General features: G+C 45.5%; 1 protein-coding gene across 5 annotated transcripts in view; it reads left to right on the top strand.

The window, feature by feature from the left end:
* MAB21L3 (mab-21 like 3) overlaps positions 1-21,380 on the top strand; it is a 63,127-nt gene that overhangs the window by 38,189 nt on the left and 3,558 nt on the right. For all 5 annotated transcript variants that reach the window (XM_070467250.1, XM_070467248.1, XM_020891996.2 and 2 more), the window contains 4 exons: positions 7,200-7,340; positions 13,036-13,327; positions 18,202-18,380; positions 18,848-19,042. In XM_070467250.1, coding sequence (XP_070323351.1) covers positions 7,200-7,340; positions 13,036-13,327; positions 18,202-18,380; positions 18,848-19,042 — 807 coding nt within the window. The remainder of the gene's footprint in view (positions 1-7,199; positions 7,341-13,035; positions 13,328-18,201; positions 18,381-18,847; positions 19,043-21,380) is intronic.

Here is a 21,380-nt window from a genome sequence, read left to right as displayed (position 1 = left end):
TCTGAACTTGTTTTCTCCTCTGTAAAAATGAGGATTATCAGAGCGTCCACCTTAAAGGATTATCCAGAGGCTCTAAGGATCTGTATGTGTATGTGTGTGTGTGTGTTAGTCACTCAGATGTGTCCAACTCTGTAACTCCATGGACTGAGGCCCTCCAGACTCCTTTGTCTATGGGACTTCCCAGGCAAGAATACTGGAGTCGGTTGCCAATTCCTCCTCCAGGGGATCTTCCTGACCCAGGGATCGAACCTGGGTCTCTTGCACTGCAGGCAGATTCTTTATGTCTGAGCCACCAGGCAAGCCTCCAAGGAGCTAAGCCTTATAAAGTATCTTTCACCGCAAAGCCTCACCAGCCTCGCCTCTGCAGGGCTGCTGTTATTCTAGCTTCTGCTATATATATGAATTGCAAATATCCTGTGGGCTCCAAGCATTTGGGTCATGGAAGAATTAGTCTAAAAAGATAGGGAATATGTTGTCTTCTCTGTATGGATCACTGTATTTAAGTCTCCAGTCCTTTAAATTATTAACCCCTGAAAGATAGAAACAGTGTCTGTCCCATGACCACCACTATTTTTTTTTTTTTTTTTATTCTGAGAGTTCGTTGTGGCGCACAGGCTTCTCCAGGTGTGGCACATGAGTTTAGTTGCCCTGAAACTTATGGAATCTTAGTTTCCTGACCAGGAATTGAACCCACATCCACTGCATCGGAAGGCAGATTCTTAATCACTGGACCACCAGGGGAGTCCCACACCACCATCTTTTTAAACTGATTATTGGAGCTAAGGCAATTCCAGAATTTAAAGTCTGACTTCCTGTTGTTTAGAAAGAAGTTCTCAGCCTTTTTTCACCAACGGCACTCATTGTGGATGACATTTGCACTGGCCACTTGCTCATGGGTGTGGCCAGCCCTGTGGCATTCCTGTCACGCTATTTCTTACACCCCCTACCTCCTTCAGGAAAGTATACGGGAATACAAGTGAGTCAGATTGATGTTATTTTAAGGATTACATTTGAGTTGGCAATAATTTATATTTGAAACAGTAAATCGTTCACAGACTTGAGCTATTAATTGCAGCAAATGATGTGGGACAACAACAGGCCTGACGTTGCACCTGGGGAGGTGGACACTCTTGTGGGCATGTAGACATACCCTGGAGGGTGAGAGACCTACAGGAAATGGATGGCCAAATCTTGAAAGTGCCAACAGTCTCTGAGGACTGCTTCTGTGTAAACTCTGCTTAGAGTGATTGAATCTGCATGCTGATGAGTGTAGCATAACTTTTCCAGTCAGTGCAATGCAGGAGTTGAACTAGATAATCTAACCACATACATCTAGCATCTTGGTCCTGGTTAAATTATTATAATTCATTTTTGTTTTTGCTCTGTTGCTCCAATGCTCTCTTTAGGGGGGGAAAAAAAAAGTTTCTCTCTAGAAAAAAAAAAAATGTTTCTACTTTTGTGCATTGACCTAATCAGCAGAGAAAGTGAATGAAACTTAAACAGGCACCTGAGGTCAAATTCGGATTGAATAGGGGAATTCCCTGGCAGCTCAGTAGTTTGGACTTGGCGCTTTCACTGCTGGGAGCCAATCCCTGGTCAGGGAAATCCCGCAAGCTGTGTGGTGCACAAAGGGAAAATAAAAAGTTTGGACTGAATGAGCTTTGATCCATCTTCAGTTTGCTTCAAAGCTTTGCCATGAAATAAATGTAATGACAAGGCTGCATCAAGGTTGCAATTGGTATCTTAGCTTGCTTCCTGAAGTCTGAGAGCTACAGAAGGGATTCTGAGGTTGGGCTAGCAACAGGTCTCTACTTGTGGTGGAGCCCCCTTCTTTCACCAAGATTGCTCCCTGTAAAGCTGCTTCCAGCCCCATTCCCTGCTTTTCTGCACCCTGAATTAGACTCTTCTTGTTATACCTCGCTAAGCCATGGTCAGGAAAGCGAAGGGAAACAACCTGGGGGTTCTGGGTTGTGGTTTAGACCAGGGGTCTGCCACCTGTGGGGCCTAATGCCTAATGAGCTGAGGTGGAGCTGATGTAACAATAATAGAAATAAAGTGCACCATAATGTAGTGTGCTTGAATTATCCCAAAACCATCCCCTCTCCACCCCAAGTCTGTGGAAAAATTGTCTTCCACGAAACTGGTCCCTCATGTCAAAAAGGCTGAGGACTGCTGGTTTAGAGGAATAATGAGTGAGAAATTACAGGTGTCTTCTAAGGAGTGTCTGAACTTGTCCTCGCCAGTGAGAAAGTTCTACTACCAAAAGGTGGCATAATTTGTAGAAGAGATTCCCAATGGAGAACTGTTTCCAAGAGGCACACACACACACACACACACACACACACACACACTTTCTCAAGTTTTTATCAATTAAAAATTATATAATAGTGTCAATATGGTCGTAAATCTTCCATTAGTTTATTAACATGAGAAACAAAATATGTATGCAGATATATACTGGAGTAGGCTGCTATTTCCTCCTCCGGGGGATCTTCCTGATCCATAGATTGAACCCACGTCTCCTGTGTCTCCTGCATTGCAGGCAAATTCTTTCCCCTCTGAGCCACCTGTGGAAGCCTTCCTCTTGAGTCACTCTTATGTTATTAACATTCAAGTTCTGTGGACTAACATCAATGGAGTTGGAAGATCTGGCAAGTTAGCCTTAGTCCTTAACACATTCCGAGACCTTAACTATTTGGAATGACTATTTCCCAACCATTCTGACGGCAGTTTTCTATCCAGTTAGCCCTTGTATTACTTTTTCCTGCTATTCCTCATCAGACATCTGACTGGTGAACTTGTCCAATATCCCTTAATCTCCCAAACTGACTTCATCTGTTCTCTGCCCAAGCTTGAAAACATGGCCCACCACTGACCCCTTTCCTCTCTCTTCTCCAGATGGTGCCAGCAAACTCTAATCTTTCTTTTTATTTGTCTATTTATTTTGACCGTGCCGGGTCTTCGTTGCTATGCAGGCTTTTCTCCGGTTGTGGGTTACTCTTCACTGTGGTGTGTGGGCTTCTCATTGCAGTGGCTTCTCTCATGGAGCACAGGCTCTGGCTGCACGGACTTCAGTGTTTGAGGCATGTGGGGTCAGTAGTGGTTTCCAGGCTCTTGACTGTAGGCTCAGTAGTTGTGGCGTACAGACTTAGTTGCTCTGTGGCATGTGGGATCTTCCTGGATCAGGGATTGATTGAACTAGAGTCTTCTGCATTGGCAGGCAAATTCTTTACCACTCAGCCACCAGGGAAGCCCAGCAAACTCTGATCTTAGCCTCTCTTCTGTTACCCCTGGAGAGTTGAGAGGTACTGGACAACCTCTTACAACTCAGCCCACTGGTAATCTGCAGCCTCATGGACCCACAGCAGAGTGTTGCTACTGCCTGGAAACTTTGCCTACCTACCATGCATGCATGAGTGCTCAGGCATGTCCAAGTCTTTGCCACCCCATGGTCTGTAGCCCACCAGTCTCCTCTGTCCATGGAGTTTCCAAGAATACTGGAGTGGATTGCCATTTCCTTTTCCAGAGGATCATCCCAACCCAGAGAACAAACCCACATTGCTTGCATCCTCTGCGTTGGCAGGCAGATTCTTTAGCACTGGCACCGCCTGGGAAGCCCGGAAACTTTACACAAACCTTTGAAGACCCAAACAGCCCCTCATCTGTTAGAGAAGCTTCTGCCAAAGTCTGTTACCCTGAAGCCCCCTGCCCTCCTCCTCTCACCTCACTGTCAGCACACTGCCTTGTCTCTTGCTCTATAAAGAAAACAGGCATCAGGCAGGAACTCTGTGCCTTTATCTGCATTTGCATCCATCTTCCGTCCCTTCTGAAACACCGAGGCCAGTCCTCACCAGGTTTCTGGATTTCCACGACTCCTCCTGGCTGGGAAACACTGCTTGGGGTTTTTTGCTCTCTGCCTTCTTCCTTTTCCACTGGCTCTTTTCCTCCCAGCATTGAACATGTTGGAATCTGTGCGTCCTTTTGAAATAAACGTGTTGCTGTCCTTGTTCTTGTTTCTTCCTTCTCTGGCCAGGCTTCCCAGAGAAGTCGCCTGCTTCTGAGTTTACTCACTCATCTCACATTCTCTCTAAACCCACTGCTCCCTGACTTAACACCCACTGTTTCCCCCAAACACATCACTCTGGTTCTAGTTACCAAACTCTATGGCCATCTGGGGACCTTATCTCATTCAGCCACTCACTGTTGACCTTGCTTTTGACATTCTTCTTCCTTTTCTTTCAAGACTTCTCACTGTTCTCCCACCTCACCATCCTCCTCCAAGGTAACGTCTGCCCCAACAAAGTAGAAATGATTGTGTCTCTCTGCTTGTGCTCCTCAGGTTAGGCTTTCTCTTTCTAGAACAATCTTCATGCCCTTCTCTTTCTAGCTAACTGCTGCCAGCCTTTTAAGTTACAACTCTGATGCACCAGGCTTCCAGGAAGGCCTCCAAACTAGATGCAGCTTCCATTCTCCTACCCACAGCGTCCTGTGCAGACCTGTCGTTAGTACTGTGCATGCGTGTCTGCTGTCACTCCGTTGTGTCTGACTCTTTTGAAACCCCATGGACTACATCCTCTATGAAGCAATGTCTCTTGCACCTCCTGCATTGGCAGGTGGATTCTTTACCACTGTACCACCTGGGAAGCCTGTATTTAGGACTAGATGGCTATAATTTTAACTTCCAATTTAAGGGTCTGCTGTCAACCTCTTGACAACATTGTATGCACAGAATTTGGCATGAAGTGGATGTTCAGCAAAAACTGGTCTAATAGAATTGAATCCCAACATGTGAGAGAAGTCCTACACTGGAAAGGACCCTTGATTATGCTTCTACAAGCATTTGCCTTCATTTTTGGCATGGCAAATGACCTTCCCCTCTCTGTGACTACCTTCTCTCTTCTGCTTACTCTGGAAGATGCAGAATCTTGATAGTTTACAGATGCTCAAGAAAGCTACCCTTGGTCCCTTCTCCTGTGGATGAATGTCGTGAGAAGAACATACAGAGAGGTGTGGAATGTACAGAGCCTGACAGACTATAGTCCATGGGGTTGCAAAGGAGTCAGACACAACTTCTTACTTGTGGCAAGAAGATGAAATTAGAAGTTATTATAGGCCTGATCAGGGCTTCTTAGGTGGCATAGTGGTAAAGAAACACCCTGCCAATGCAGGAGATGCAAGAGATGCCAGTTCGATCCCTGAGTCGGGAAGATCTCCTGGAGAAGGAAGTGGCAACCCACTCCAGTATTCTTGCCTAGGAAATTCCATGGATGGAGGAAACTGGAGGGCTACAGTCCATGGGATTGCAAAGAGTCAAAGAAAACTGAGCACACGTGCACATAGACCTGATCATCATATTTAAGGTCAGACAAGAAACATGCTCCCCAGCATCTGTGCGGGAGATGCTTATCATACGTCAGCCTCTCGGTGCCTCCCAAGTAAAGTAGCAAAGAGCCCCTTCCAGTTCTTGGAGACCTTCTGTGCAGAGTCAGAAGAAACATCATTGCACACCTTTTCTTATGGGTCTAGGAGCCAAAGGACGAAGTGAACACAGGGGAGAAGGGAACCATTGTTTACTGATGACATACAAAGCAAGCTGTCCCATGTTCACATGCATTAGACTGTTTCATATTCACCAACCTGGAAAGCAGGTATTCTTATCCCATTTTCGAGTCTTACCCCAGTTCACAGAACCCTCTGGGGTAGCCTGGCCCCCACCATCCCTTCCAAGTTCGTCTTTGTCACCGTCCTTCTTTTCCTGTAATGACAGCAGCTTCCTTGCTGGCCCTTGAGCCCTTGCTGAGCTTACTCCTGCTTTAGGGGTCTTGGAATTTGCTTTCCAATTTGCTTTCCAAATTCCAGTTTGCTTGGAATTGGTCATCAGGGCTCACTCCAGTGTCACCTCCTTCCAAAAGCCTTCTCTGCTCACCCAGTCTAAAATAGTAGCCCAGGACTTTCCTCGTGGTTCAGTGGTTAAGACTGTACACTTCCATTGCAGGGGGCACGGATTTGATCTCTGATCAGGGAATGAGATCCACATGCCAGACAGCATGGCCAAAGAGTAAAAAAAAAAAAAAAAATTAAAAAAAAGTTGTTGTTCAGTCGCTGAGTCCTGTCTGAGTCTTTTGTGACCTTATAGGACTATAGCCCATCAGGCTCCTCCATCCATGGGATTTCCCAGGCAAGAACACTAGAGTGAGTTGCCATATCCTTCTCCAGGGGATCCTAAAATGGCAGTCCCTTTATTCTCTAGTCCTTTCCCCTATTTTATTGTTCTTCTTGGAACTTATAATATCTGATCTTACATTAAGCATGTGTGTGTTTGTGTGTGTGTGTGTATATACATATATATATATATATATATATATAGAGAGAGAGAGAGAGAGAGAGAGAGACATATATACATGTATCCTGTATTTTCTTTTTTTTTTTTTTATTAGTTGGAGGCTAATTACTTTACATCATTACAGTAGTTTTTGTTATACATTGAAATGAATTAGCCATGGATTTACATGTACTCCCCATCCCAGTCCCCCCTCCCACCTCCCTCTCCACCCGATCCCTCTGGGTCTTCCCAGTGCACTAGGCCCGAGCACTTGTCTCATGTACCCAACCTGGGCTGGTGATCTGTTTCACCCTAGATAATATACATGTTTCAATGCTGTTCTCCTGAAACATCCCACCCTCGCCTTCTCCCAGAGTCCACAAGTCTGTTCCATACATCTGAGTCTCTTTTTCTGTTTTGCATATAGGGTTATCATTACCATCTTTCTAAAGTCCATATATATGTGTTAGTATACTGTAATGGTCTTTATCTTTCTGGCTTACTTCGCTCTGTATAATGGGCTCCAGTTTCATCCATCTCATTAGAACTGATTCAAATGAATTCTTTTGAATGGCTGAGTAATATTCCTGTATTTTCAACTAGAGGGCAAGCATCTCTATCTTGTTTGCTGTTGTTTTGTCTACTGTCATGCCAAGGACCTAGACAGGCATCTACCATGTGGCAGGTTCTTCTATTTCAGAAGAGAACACTGAGGCACCAGTGAGTATCATCAGATGTGAGTTCATCTCTCCTGGAGTTCTTGGGTAGGCAGGATTTTCTGAGCTGACTGCTTTGGTCCCCATCACCAAGCCCTGTCTCATCCCTTCCCCAGGGCCTGATCCAGGTATAACCACCTTTGTGATCCCTTCACATGCAGGTGGACTTGAGGCGCCAGTGGATTTCGCAGATGGTGGAAGAGGTGCAGAAAGTTGTCCATCACCTGACCACAGAAATAAGCTACCAAGACTTTCGATTTCAAGCCGTCCCTTACTGTGACACGTACAATGAGAACATTAAGGTAAGCAGGTCACTTGGCTCTAAGTGCCCACCCAGTGAGCCAGGAAATGGGTGGGTAGTCTCAGTATGTGTCAGGCACTCACACCACTAAGAGTACCAATAAGGCTTCCTAGTATTTACCATCTGCACACTCATTGCATAGATGTTGCCGCAGTTGAGGCCCCACATTCCTACTTAACAGATGATGAAATGGAAGCTTGGAGAAGTCAAAGGACTTGATCAAGGCTTTTAGGCACTAAAGCCAGAATTCCACCCAGGGCTTCTGATCCCAAAGCAAGTCCTAGTGTACTGACTAAAGTTCAGTGAAGCACACATTCATTTATTAAGCACCCACATAATAGACTAGGCACTGCGTAGAGAGAGGACTCAGGGTATTGATGAGAAAAATAGTTGAAAGTGATAGTTGATAGGCTACAGGTCGGAGAAGAAAGAAAGTGGAAGAGGCGGCCCTTAGAGATTGCAGGAGCCGCCTGGCAGCCCGGTCCCTACTGAGGAGTCCCACAGAACGGTGAGCCCCAGGCCCCTCTGTGACAACCAGCATTCATGAGGCATTGCAGTGTGGGCAGAGCTAGGCTCAGAGATCACACCCAAACCTGCAGCACACAGCCTAGGAGAAGACGCATTATGCTTGGCTCCCTTTCCGAGATGAGAGAAACAAGGCTCTGAATCGTTCTGAATCCCTGCGCGTCCCCCGCCCCCTGCACCCTTTTTAAAATTGTGTGTATTTCTGGTTGTGCTGGGTCTTTGTTGCTGCTCAGGCTCTTCCCTACTTGTAGCGAGCAGGGGCTACTCTCTAGTTGCGGTGCAAGGGCTTCTCATCGCGATGGCATCTCTTGCGGAGCAGGGGCTCCGGGAGTGAGGGCTTCAGTAGTTGCGGCATGTGGGCTCTAGAGCATGGCTCAGTAGTTGTGGCCCAAGAGCTTAGTTGTTCCACAGCCTTTGGATCTTCCCGGATCGGGAATCAAACCCGTGTCTCCTGTACTGACAGATGGAGTCTTACCACTGAGCCATGAGGGAAGCCCCCCATGCTCCTATATTTTGATTTTTCTTATGACACATAAGAATTAAAGAATTATATTATACTTTAATATAAGTGAAAGTGAAAGTCATTCAGTCATGTCCAACTCTTTGCAACCCCATGTACTATACAGTCCATGGAATTCTCCAGGCCAAAATACTGGAGTGGGTAGCCATTCCCTTCTCCAGGGATCTTCCCAACCCAGGGATCAAACCCAGGTCCCACATTGCAGGTGGACTCTTTACCAGCTGAGCTACGAGGGAAGCTTTAATATAAGTAGTAAACTTACATGTACACATGCCCCAGCTCTCACAGAAGACTGTAAGTTCCTTGTTTATAGGGATCGTGTCTCTTGCTTGTTCCCTTCATAGTCCCCAGCATGGTGGGTGGCCCATGGTAGACACTTACCTTCTGCTGAATGAATGAGTAAGCAAAAGAATTAGTACCTGAATGAAAAACCATTGCTCTGCTAAGTTGCTTCAGTTGTATCCGACTCTTTGCGACCCTGTGGACTGTAGACAACCAGGCCCCTCTGTCCGTGGGATTCTCCAGGCAAGAATACTGGAGTGGGTTGCCATGTCCTACTCCAGGGGATCTTCCTGGCCCATAGATTGAACCCGAGTCTCTTATGTCTCCTGAGTTGGAAGGTAGGTTCTTTAGCACTAGCGCCACCTGGGAAGTCAGTCCAGTACGTTTCAAGTTTGGTGGGTACAAGGACCACCCACGAGAATCTGGGACTTGTGGATTTGGGGACAGTATCAGATTTTAGAAAATTTACCCCAGGATGATAATTATAAAGTTAGATTGGATCTTGGGACGTCAGAACATCATCTGCCCACCTCTACCACTCTGCCAACCTGAACAGGACAAATATAGACCAGTGACTATGAATAGAAACATAGCATCACTTTTTCTAGAACTGTATCTGGGGAAATTTCCTGCTGTGGTCTCACTTAGAAGTCATAACTTAAAATACATCTTGCATTTATATACATCGTGTCCTATATAATACATTAAGTTTTGAAAAATAATTACAGCAGGGCATATAAATATGCTTTTATTTTCTCTTGGGCCAAATTTGATAAGTATGTATTAAGCACCATTTATGTGACTAATAACATGATACTTGTGTTTTTGGATTCACATGCAAGTGGGTTCAAAAAAATGTGTAGATTTTGAATGTCCTAGTTAAGGTCTCCTGCCTTGTTTTAATCCTACCACATTTCAAAGGATACCAGAAGTCATGTGACCTGTTACTGAATTGTGGGGTCTGGCTGCTCACCAGTCAAAAGCCAATAAACAGGCCACACTGGTGGAAAGGAAAGTTTATTTCAGATTCGGCAACTGGTGGCAGAGGGAGGACGTCTATCTAAAGGCCGACTCCCTACCTGACAATCAGGGGCGAGAGCTTTTATAGATAGGGAGGGGGGCTACTTGCCAAAACAGCACAGTCACCTCTGACAGTCATCTTCAGATTGGTCATCGGTGGTCTGACCAGCATCATCTTGGTTGTTTTAGGTACAGTTAATCTTCAGTTGCAGGGTCAGTTTGTTTCTGTTTCTTTGAGACCAATTCTCGGAATTGAGGCAGCTTATGTCATGGCTATAGTCTGGTCATCGTGTAGTTAACTTCTCCAGCTGGTGGGGGTTTCAGTATCTGTAAGACATCTCAAGGATACGACTCAGAATATTAACGACAGCCCCTGAGGAGGAACTAAAGGTCCTTGACCATGCCTCATGACTATGTTATTATTATTTTATCTCCTTTGACTGTTTTCCTTTGTTTCCACATGGTCTCACTTCTCTGATTAAACTTATTCTTTTTTTTTTTTTTTTTAATTTTTATTAGTTGGAGGCTAATTACTTTACATCATTACAGTAGTTTTTGTTATACATTGATATGAATTAGCCATGGATTTACATGCATTCCCCATCCCAGTCCCCCCTCCCATCTCCCTCTCCACCCAATCCCTCTGGGTCTTCCCAGTGCACCAGGCCCTAGCACTTGTCTCATGTACCCAACCTGAGCTGGTTATCCGTTTCACCCTAGATAATATACATGTTTCAGTGCTGTTCTCCTGAAACATCCCACCCTCTCCTTCTCCCAGAGTCCACAAGTCTGTTCCATACATCTGAGTCTCTTTTTCTGTTTTGCATATAGGGTTATCGTTACCATCTTTCTAAAGTCCATATATATGTGTTAGTATACTGTAATGGTCTTTATCTTTCTGGCTTACTTCGCTCTGTATAATGGGCTCCAGTTTCATCCATCTCATTAGAACTGATTCAAATGAATTCTTTTTAATGGCTGAGTAGTATTCCATGGTGTATATGTACCACAGCTTCCTCATCCATTCGTCTGCTGATGGGCATCTGGGTTGCTTCCATGTCCTGGCTATTATAAACAGTGCTGCGATGAACATTGGGGTGCATGTGGCTCTTTCAGATCTGGTTTCCTTGGGGTGTATGCCCAGAAGTGGGATTGCTGGGTCATACGGCAGTTCTATTTCCAGCTTTTTAAGAAATCTCCACACTGTTTTCCATAGTGGCTGTACTAATTTGCATTCCCACCAACAGTGTAAGAGGGTTCCCTTTTCTCCACACCCTCTCCAGCATTTATTGCTTTGTAGACTTTTGGATAGCAGCCATCCTGACTGGCGTGTAATGGTACCTCATTGTGGTTTTGATTTGCATTTCTCTGATAATGAGTGATGTTGAGCATCTTTTCATGTGTTTGTTAGCCATCTGTATGTCTTCCTTGGAGAAATGTCTGTTGAGTTCTTTGGCCCATTTTTTGATTGGGTCATTTATTTTTCTGGAGTTGAGCTGGAGGAGTTGCTTGTATATTTTTGAGATTAATCCTTTGTCTGTTGCTTCATTTGCTATTATTTTCTCCCAATCTGAGGGCTGTCTTTTCACCTTGCTTATAGTTTCCTTTGTTGTGCAAAAGCTTTTAAGTTTCATTAGGTCCCATTTGTTTATTTTTGCTTTTATTTCTGAAATTCTGGGATGTGGGTCATAGAGGATCCTGCTGTGATTTATGTCGGAGAGTGTTTTGCCTATGTTCTCCTCTAGGAGTCTTATAGTTTCTGGTCTTACATTTAGATCTTTAATCCATTTTGAGTTTATTTTTGTGTATGGAAAAGGAGGCAAGGATATACAATGGAAAAAAGATAACCTCTTCAACAAGTGGTGCTGGGAAAACTGGTCAACCACCTGTAAAAGAATGAAACTAGAACACTTTCTAAACTTATTCTTTGACTAAAGTTTTCCACAGACAAAAGGCAGGCAGAGGACAGGGGTGGGGGGCAAGGACCATAGGTTCCTGCTCCATTTCAGATCCATCATCTCAAGAATCAAACTACTGTTCCCTGAGAATGAGGAAGATTCAGTTGCTGCTGATTTCAGTGTTCACCCCTGAATTCGCACCGACAGGTCCCTGGGCAAAAGTTATCCAATTCCATTGTCAGAACTTTCCATGGAAAGGAGGTAGCTCCTCCAGTGTATAACTGAGTGATGGGGAAATATACAGGGTGGAGTGGGCTGCTGTGTGATGAAAGTGTCATTTCCCTTTGGTGGTACCACACCACTTAGCATCGTGTTCTATCTCTCGGACTATTGGTTTGACAGCTGCTTACCTGGTTCTTGTAAAAATAGAGTTAAGTAGATTCTTAGTGTTCACCTCTTTCCCATTTAACTTAGAATCATCTGGGTAACTCACATTGTCCCAACAAAAGATTTTCATTTCTGTGATTCTGTAAGGATTAGTCATTAAAGCTGTCTGTGGATCATCAGTCCAAGTAAAAAAAGTTCTACATTTGGCAAAATGGTTTCACCTCCTTTCCACACCTTCCCACCCTTAATTTATTATCAGATCTTTCACCCATCCCAGGTCATTCATTCTTTTTTTTTTTTTTTTTACTGCATCAGGTCTTAGTTGTGGCATGTGGGTTCTTTAGCGTGCAAGCTCTTAGTTACGACATGAGGGATCTAGTTCCCTGGCCAGGAATTGAACCTGGGCCCCCTGCATTGGGAGCACAGAGACTTAGCTGCTGGACTACCAGGGAAGTCCTCCCAGGTCATTCATTCTTGACCAAGAACCAGCTCAGGAGAGAAAATTAACCACTGAATGAGCAATCAGAAGATCCAAGGTCAGGCTCCAGCTCTACCACTGACTGGCTGTGTGTCCCTGGGGAGACTTGGAACCCCTCTGAGCCTCAGGTTCCTCATTTGGTCAATGTTAGCAAAGCCCAACTCGTGTGTGACTGTGAACACAAGATAGGCGAATGCACAAGCATTGGAGTGCTTGGTATGTGCAGAATGCAGTGACTACTAGCTCCCCTCCCTGCTTTTTCTCCCCTACCCCAACCCCACCCCACATGTCGGGTGCCTCTAGAGTTCTGGGTCCACTTCACTCTTTTTCTTGCAGATCCATGAAACCCAGGCCTCACTGAGTTAATTTCTTTGCCCGAAGCATTACAATGGGCTAGTGGCACAACAGAGATGGAATCCTCTGCCGACAGGCGGGCAGGTGGGCGCGGTTCTGTCCTCCTTGTCACACTGCTGAGGGTTGAGTGGTTCACCGAGTGGCCTGGGCCAGCAGGGCGGCTCCCCCGGGGCTTCCGTCCCCTCCCGAGCCTACGGGCTGACACCCCTGCTCTCCCCTTTCCTGACCCCAGGTCTTGGCTCCCTCCCTGTTCCTCATCACAGTCCCGACGAGAGGCCTGGCCGGGTACAAGGAGGCCCGGCAGCAGCGCTGGCGCTACTACAGCCTGAAGGGCGCCCGCCTGCCCCGCCCCCTGCAGGACCCCGAGGGCCTGCAGCAGTGGCTGGAGGTGGGGCAGTTCCTGAAGAGCCCGGGGCAGTGGCGCGAGGCAGACGTGAACATCGAGGGAGACATCGTGCCCGCCAAGGTCCTCCAGGTGTTCCGGAAACTGGTCGAAAACGCAATTGAGACCTGTCGCCTCTCAGGTGAGCCAGTGGGGGAGCGGACAAGGAAAGTGTCTGGCATTTCCGTTCTGCCCTGAAAAAAAAAAGTGTCCTCTGCTTGAGTGCTTCCTGAAGCTCACACCCCTAAATTGAGGATAAAATCATGTGCTTTTTACATCTGCCTAATCCCCATTACATGAATTAGCTCTTCTTTTTTTTCTTGGTGTGACACCCAGAATGGAATTCATGCTCACAACACACGTTCGTGGCCTTAAGTCGATTCCTGCCCTGGCACTGATAAGGCAGTCTTTGGGTTATGCACCCTTTCCAAGATGTTAGCTTCAAAACCTGAGTACTTTCACGAACAAGCAAATTCCTCATAAAGCTCAGATCTTTGTTATTAGCACATTTTCACCACAACACCCTCCAACTGCCTGCAGTATGCCTCCCGTGTTCTGGGGCAGCACGCTGGGGAAACACTGACTTACACCAGAACACAAAAGCCAGAGGCTGTAAGGAACCGATTATGTTCGACAACCACAAAATCTTTTCTTTTTCCTTTTTTTATTGAAGTATAGTTGATTTACAATGTTGTGTTAGTTTCAGGTGTATAGCAATATGGTTCAGTTATAGGTATATATGTGTCTTTTCTCTTTCAGATTCTTTTCCCTTATAGGGTACTACAAAATATTGAGTATCGTTCCCAGTACTATACAGTAGGTCCTTGTTGGTTATCTATTTTATTTTTGTGTGTGTGTGTAGCAGAGTTTTATTAAACTATGAAAAGGGACAGAGAAATCTTCTGACATAGACATCAGAAGGTGGACAGAGAGTGCCCCCCTGGTTATCTATTTTTTTTTAAACCTATTTTTTATATAGTAGTGTGTATATGCTAATCCCAAACTCCTAATTTATCCCTCTGTCTGCCCCTTTCATCTTTGGTAACCAAGTTTCTTTTCTATGTCTATAGTTTTATTTTTGATTTGTAAATAAGTTGTTTTGTATACTTTTTAAAATTTCACATAAAAGTGATATCATATCTTTCCCTTTCTGACTTTAGTATAATAACCTCTTTTTTATGGGTGGCTAATATTTCATTGTATATATACACACATAGACATATATATACATCTTCATTATCCATTCATCTGTTGACGGACATTTAGGTTGCTTCCATGTCTTGGCTATTGTAAATAATGCTGCAATGAACTTTGGTGTGCATGAATCTCTTTGAATTGTAGCTTTCTCACAACCCCCAAATCCTAAGCTAGAGTTCAGTGTAGCATATGTGCACACCTGCCCACACACATATTTTTTGAAATTAATTTATTTTTGGCTGTGCTGGGTCTTTGTTGCTGCACACGGGTTTTTTCCTAGCTGTGGCAGGCGGGGGCTGCTCTCTAGTTGCTGTGCACAGGTTTCACATTGTGGTGGCTCCTCTGGTTGTGGAACACCAACTCTAGAGCATGAGGAACTCAGTAGTTGCAGCACTCGGACTCAGCAGTTGTGACACACGGGCTTAGTGTTGTTCCGCAGCATGCAGGATCATCCTGGACCAGGGATCAAACTCGTGTTCTCTGCCTTGGCAGGCAGAGTCTTTACCACTGGACCACCAGAGAAGGCCCCCATTCACGTTTTGTTCACACAGAGTAAAATGGTGGGTTTCAAACTGTGCAAATGGCTAATTTCCTTAATTATAAAAGTGTATTTATAAACCAACAAGAAAATCTGTGAGCAGACCAATAGAAATACTGACCAAAAAACATGACTCACAGAAAAAAAAACAAAAGGCTAGTAAAATTTTTTAATTGTCCCACTTAACATATATTTTAAGAAATGTACATTTAAAACACCTGGTAGGTTGAGAGATGAAAACCTACAATTTTGTTCAGTGCAGGGTGAGTATGGTTAAATAGGCATTTTTCATGCATTATTCTAGGAAGTGTATATTGATGCCCCCATTTTTTTAAAAGGGTTTTTATATTTGTAATGTGCTTACTTGGCAATTCAACAATTCCAGTTCTAAAATACATTCTTACAGATACACAAAGAAATAAGCACAAAGATATTCAGCGAAATAGGCTTGGTAATAGTAAGTAATCAGAAATCATCTGGTGGCTAACAAAGGAACACTGGCTGCATAAATTATGCTACATCTGCCTAGTGGACTACTATGCAGCTTTTGAAAATAATAAAAGTTTGTCAATACGGGACTGACTCATATCATCTGTCTAGGCGATATTATTCACGCTCTATGAGTGTGCTGGGGTATGTTTTTCCAAGAAGACTAATGTTTGATTTTTCCTGGTACTCCCAGAAGTTCCACCTTACCTGGATGATCTGGGGATGGAAACATTCAGGCCCTAAACACAGGAGGGTGACTAATGCCTTTGAAATTCTAGGGAGGAGGGAAAATCCTGCTTTTTATTGCTGTTGTGTTTTATATTGAATCAGCTACCCAGAGCCCACAAGAAAAACCTATTTCTCTTAGTTCCTAATGTTCCTCAAGATACAGCTTTTCCTGGCTCCAGGCTTGTGAGGCTCAGCACCTAGCCTTGGCCCATTAGACCCCCTCTCTGCCTCTCTGTGCTGTTTCTATACACAGAAGCTATAAGTACCAAGGGTTAATGCCATCAGGGTATTTTAGCAATTCTCCCACTTAGTACTTTCCTGGATAGATGTTCTTGCTTCATTGCTAGTTTCATATGAGTCTCCTACTTTCTGGCAGTCTCTTTCCTTACTTGCAAATAATGCTTTTAAACTTTTATGTCTTAGAGGGCGTGGGTTTGGACATCTCCAATCCAATATATGACTTTAATGGAAATCCCTCCTTTTAATTTCCCTTTTAAAATACTTTGTTGACTTTTGCATTTTGCATGTATTTCTCACTAATGGAGAGAAATTAGGATTAAAAAAAGAATGGAGTGTGTGTATATACACACAGAGTTATGAAAAATTCCCATGCAACATCAGTTCAGTCGCTCAGTCATGTCTGACTCTTTGCGACCTCATGGACTGCAGCACACCAGGCCTCCCTGTCCATCACCAACTCCCAGAGTTTACTCGAACTCATGTCCATTGAGTTGGTGATGCCATCCAACCATCTCATCCTCTGTCGTCCCCTTCTCCTCCCACCTTCAATCTTTCCCAGCATCATGGTCTTTTCAAATGAGTCAGCTCTTTGCATCAGGTGGCCAAAGTATTGGAGTTTCAGCTTCAACAACAGTCCTTCCCATGAATATTCAGAACTGATTTCCATTCGTGCAACATCGTTAAGTGAAAAACCAAACTGCTGAACAATACGAAACTCCATTTGTGCAGAAAGCAAAAGATTTGCATGTACTTTTGCTTGTCTAGACAGAATAGTTCTGAAAGATTCTGTAATGGAGATAGTTCATGTTGAATAGTTTCTTACAATGTGGAGGATGCTTTCATGGATTATTTAATTTAATACTGTTGGCAATCCTGTTAGAGTTAGGATCATTTTTCTAACTGTTCTACAAACAAGAAACTGAGATTCAGAGGGATCAAGTAATAGGCCAAATTTCACACACCAAATAAGCAGAGCTGCAGAAGCCAGGTGTGGACCAGGCAGGCTGGAGCCAACACGTTTGCTTCCCTCCTCACTCTGTACTCAACACTGTTAATAGTGAAAGAGCAAATGAGAGATTCAAACTGGGCCAGGTTGATGAGGTGCTTTCAGTAAATAACGCTGAAGTGCCAGACGTTGTCATGTTCCTGTCTGGGCGACTCTGATGAGATACAGACAGTAAGCTCTTTATCACACCCCAGTCAAGGAGAGGAGTGTTTTCCTTTTGAACAACCTAACACAATTAATGAATGAGTTTTCATTTCCTTCTTTGAGCAAGGAAAAACAAAATAATAGATTTCAAGATGGCTCATCCTTATCTATAATGAAGGCAAGCAAACAAACAAACCAAAAAACTACTGTTTAATCTTTTGAAAGAAAGGGGAAACAGATTAGAAATGAATTCTAGTCTACCAACTGGAAAACATCCCCAGACCCATTCCTTTTCTCTCTCTCTCTTTGCTCGGTTGGAAAAGACAAGGAGGGCTTCTTTCTGCCCGTTTAACCCTTTAAGCCAGTGGCTATGACACACTTGGAAGTATTTTATGATTACAAGGCTTATGGTGATAAATCCCTCCAAAGCTGGGCTAGTTAATGGGTGGTGGGAACAAATACCATCCCTGAGACTGGGACTGGGTTGAGACAGGTTAAGCTGAACTCCACCAAAGGCAAATGAATAAGTCAGGGGTCTGAGGGTATCCTCAATGTGGCTGGACACCTGGGTTATAGAAAAATGCTTGGGTTTCATCTTACAGTAGCAAAAACTATTCCTTTTCCTTGTATTCTATGTCTCAGTTGAGCCTTCTGGAAAGAGTCAACTGCTTTTTTAGAAAAGGTACGATAAAACCTTGGGGGGAGAGGATGAAGGAGAAAAGAAAACCTCGCCAACAGTGAGATTTTCTAGTAATGTTTCTGTCAGTATTTACTTAGCTAATTGTCTCATGTTGACATAAACATGGGCTTTCCTGGTGGCTCAGATGGGAAAGAATCTGCCTGCAGTGCAGGAGATCTGGGTTCAATCCCTGGGTCAGGAAGATTGCCCAGAGAAGGGAACAGCAATCCACTGCAATATTCTTGCTGGAGAATTCCATGGACAGAGGAGCCTGGTGGGCTACAGTCCATGGGGTTGCAGAGTCAGACACAACTGAGCCACGAACACTTTTACTTTGACCTAAACATGCCACCTTGGGGGTGCTAATGAAATTCTGAAAGTTGCCCCACCAGTTACAAGGGGCTGGTCCAAGCTACAGCTCACAAATTCCTTCTTCAAATGCTGGTATTGAACCATTATTTGTCTTCTCATTGTCTGTCTGTCATTTACCACCAGGTAGGGTCCGCATGCTAATAGACCATCTTGTAGTTCGAGTTGTTGTGGAAACCTCCGCGGGTCAGGTGGAACTACAGCTGACCCCCTCAGTGGACATCCCCACCGCCTGGTCCAAGAAAGCCCAGTGGCCTTCGTGTCTGAAGCGCTGGCCTTCTCCAGAGACAGTGCAGTGCATCAAGGTATCATCCTGCAGGGACCTGGCTCACCAGAGGCGCTCTCAGCTTAACCACCCACGGCATCATTCGCCACCATCCAGCTTTGGAAGGATAACTGAGATTTCACTAGATCCCCAGAACCTGCAGGGGCACTTGGGAACCTGTTACAAATGCAGATTCCTGGGCCCCACTCTGGCCCATGCTGAAGAGACATGGGAGGCAGGGCCCAGCAGTCTGTGTTCTCATGAGGCCTCCAGGTGATTCTGGGGCAGGCTCAAGTTGGAGAATGCTGCCCGAGAGAAAGTGGGCACAGCCTTCCCCGTGAACTGCCCACGTGCATGGGGCTGGCCCGGAGGCTCCCTCGGTGTCCCCACGTGGGCGTGCTGCCTGCCCACTGACGGGGCCCTCACCCTAGTGGGCTGCTTCGGAGATGGCTTTCTCCTGGACCAGCCCACCCTTCTCACTTCCCGCGGTGTTTCTCTCCCTCCCAGTCATTCGGGTTCAGCTTGCTGGCCTGTTCAAGCTATCACTGGCAGCTGAGCTTCTTGCGGGCAGAGCAGGTGCTGCTGGAGCAGCTGGATGAGGACGGGGGCTGCCGCCGGAAGTGCTTTCAGGCCCTGAGGCAGATGAAGGAGGACGTCTGGTGTCCCGGGACACGGCCTGTGATCACGTCCTACCACCTGCAGGTGAGGGGGTGGCCCCAGCGCAGAAGGGCTGGGGCGGGGTGGGTCTCTCTGCAGTGTGTGTGTGTCTGTGAGTGTGGAAACCCAGCCCCGCTGCGGGCCCACAGCAGCCCTGCCCAGAGTTCCTGTCTTCTGCCTCCTCCTTCCGCCTCCTCCCTTCCCTCTTCCGGTTCCCCTCTTCTCTTACTCCCTTTCTGTCTTGCCTTCTCTGTCTCCCTCTCTCCCCCACTATTTCACTCAACAAACCAACCCAAGTGCCCACTTTATGCCAGGAACCCTGCTGAGGTTCAGAAATGAATTACAGCATGCATTCTCTACCCCTGAGAAGTCTACAGTCTGGTGAGATCTTGTGAGGGGCTCAGACCTCAGGTGGATTCACATTTTCCCTCATGTTATCATGCATTCAGTCTCCACTCTAGCCCAGGTGCAGCCACTCGTGTGCCTGCACGCATGCGCGCGCGCGCGCACACACACACACACACACACACACACACACACACACTTTGCACAGAGGAGGAAACCAGGAAATGTTGGGGCTACCCCACGAACATGGCAGCAAACCTGAACTTCCAGGTTGAAAATCACCTGGCAAGGATTTTTTTTTTTTAATTATTTATTTTTGACGGCCAGGGGTTTTTGTTGCTGCACGTGGGTTTCTCTAGTTCTGGTGAGCTGGGACTATTCTTCTCGCTGCAGTGGCTTCTCTTGTTGAGGAGCAGAGGCTCTAGGGCATGGGCTCAGTAGTTGTGGTGCTCGGGCTTAGTTACTCTGAGGCCTATGGAATCTTCCCAGATCAGGAATCAAACCCACGTCCCCTGCATTGGCAAGCAGTTCTTTACCACTGGACGACCAGGGAGGTCCCTGGCAAGGATTTAGCATTAGACAGTTATGAATGCATGCACTCATTCACTCACGCATTCATTCACCCAGCAAATGTTTATTGAGATGTCCGTGGGCCAGTCACCTGCCCCCCGCACCTGCTGTGTGCTCTACACATGGAGGTGCAAGCGGAACAAGCACAACGTGGTCTTGCTCTTGTGTAGCTTGTTGTCTAGCGAGGGAGACCGATGTTGGTCAACAGTCTACAAATGCATGTCGAACCGTGCCATGGGGGGAATACTGGGAAGGAGAGGAACATTGCTCTAGGAGGATGCAGGGCAGCAGAACCTGACCTGGATTCAAGGATTAGGGGCTCACCCTGGGGAGATGGCTTTTGATCACACTCTCAACTCTTCTTTCTCAAAGTTCCAACCACACTTGGTGAACTGGATGCTCCTATAGTACTGTGTGCATCACACTGAGGGTGGAGGTCTCCGACTCTTACAGATGGCACAGCCCCAGCCCAGCTGTTATCCATCTCAGAGCATCAGCCCTTCTCCCTGACCTTCTACACAGGAAAGCGCAAGTCCCTGGGGTGTGCTGTGCCCTTCTGCACGCTCCTGTCTGTGCCCCGTCTCATCCAGTGGATAACTGTTTTCTAGTCCTGTGTTACTCCTTCACTCCCAACACAAGCTATTGAAGGGCAGCTAGTACCAAACCCTTTGTATCTCTCCCAATGCTTCATACATAGTAGTTGCTCAGTAAATACTTGCTGCTCATGGTTATGAATGACCTTACATTTCACCCCTTTTCCCCCCTGCAGAATCACTACTTTTTGCTTTGCTTTCTATCTTTCCTGATAACCTGTTTTCCCTGTCCTGCCTGAGAATCTGTTAACATCTCATTTGCACATAGCGAGGCATTCCTCTTCTGTTTCAGCATTCCTAAAGTGTCCCCAAGCATGTCCCCCTAAAAACATACATCTATTCTCCTGGATCGAGGATGCATATTTTCTGAAGTTAGTCTAATTCACTTGGGGGATTTAGCTTCTTTCTTACATACCTTTCCACAGGCCACGCTAGGAAGAGTTGGAGCTGAGAAGGAAACCTTTGGCTGTCTCATATCAAAGCTCATACTCTTAACAAACCACTGACTTCATTGCTCCATAATCAGGCTGAATGGAAATACTTTAAATAGCATGAGTGTTTTAGGAAGATTGAATAGGGCCACCAGGGGTCTTCCTGCCCTTGACTGCTCACAAAGCTGCATTCCAGCCAGGATTTACTTGTATTCCAGTGACTTCTAACTCATCTAGAGGATTTCAGGGCAACTCCTTAAATGTCTTCTGTTTTAGTCTTCCCTAGCCCACCTGCATGGCATAATAAAATTGTACATTCTAAGAGTGGGCATTTAAAAGGGGATGGGGTTGTTTGTTGAGAAATCAAAACAGTACTGACTGCCTTTTCCTCTTGTCTTCCACTCTTGCTCAAAGGGCAGAATTCTCTCATGTGCAGACACTGGG

Source organism: Odocoileus virginianus, chromosome 5 (genome assembly GCF_023699985.2).
Source record: "Odocoileus virginianus isolate 20LAN1187 ecotype Illinois chromosome 5, Ovbor_1.2, whole genome shotgun sequence".
NCBI lineage: Eukaryota > Metazoa > Chordata > Mammalia > Artiodactyla > Cervidae > Odocoileus > Odocoileus virginianus.
Note: the sequence above shows the minus strand (reverse complement) of the source record. Positions and strands in the feature narration are given on the sequence as shown.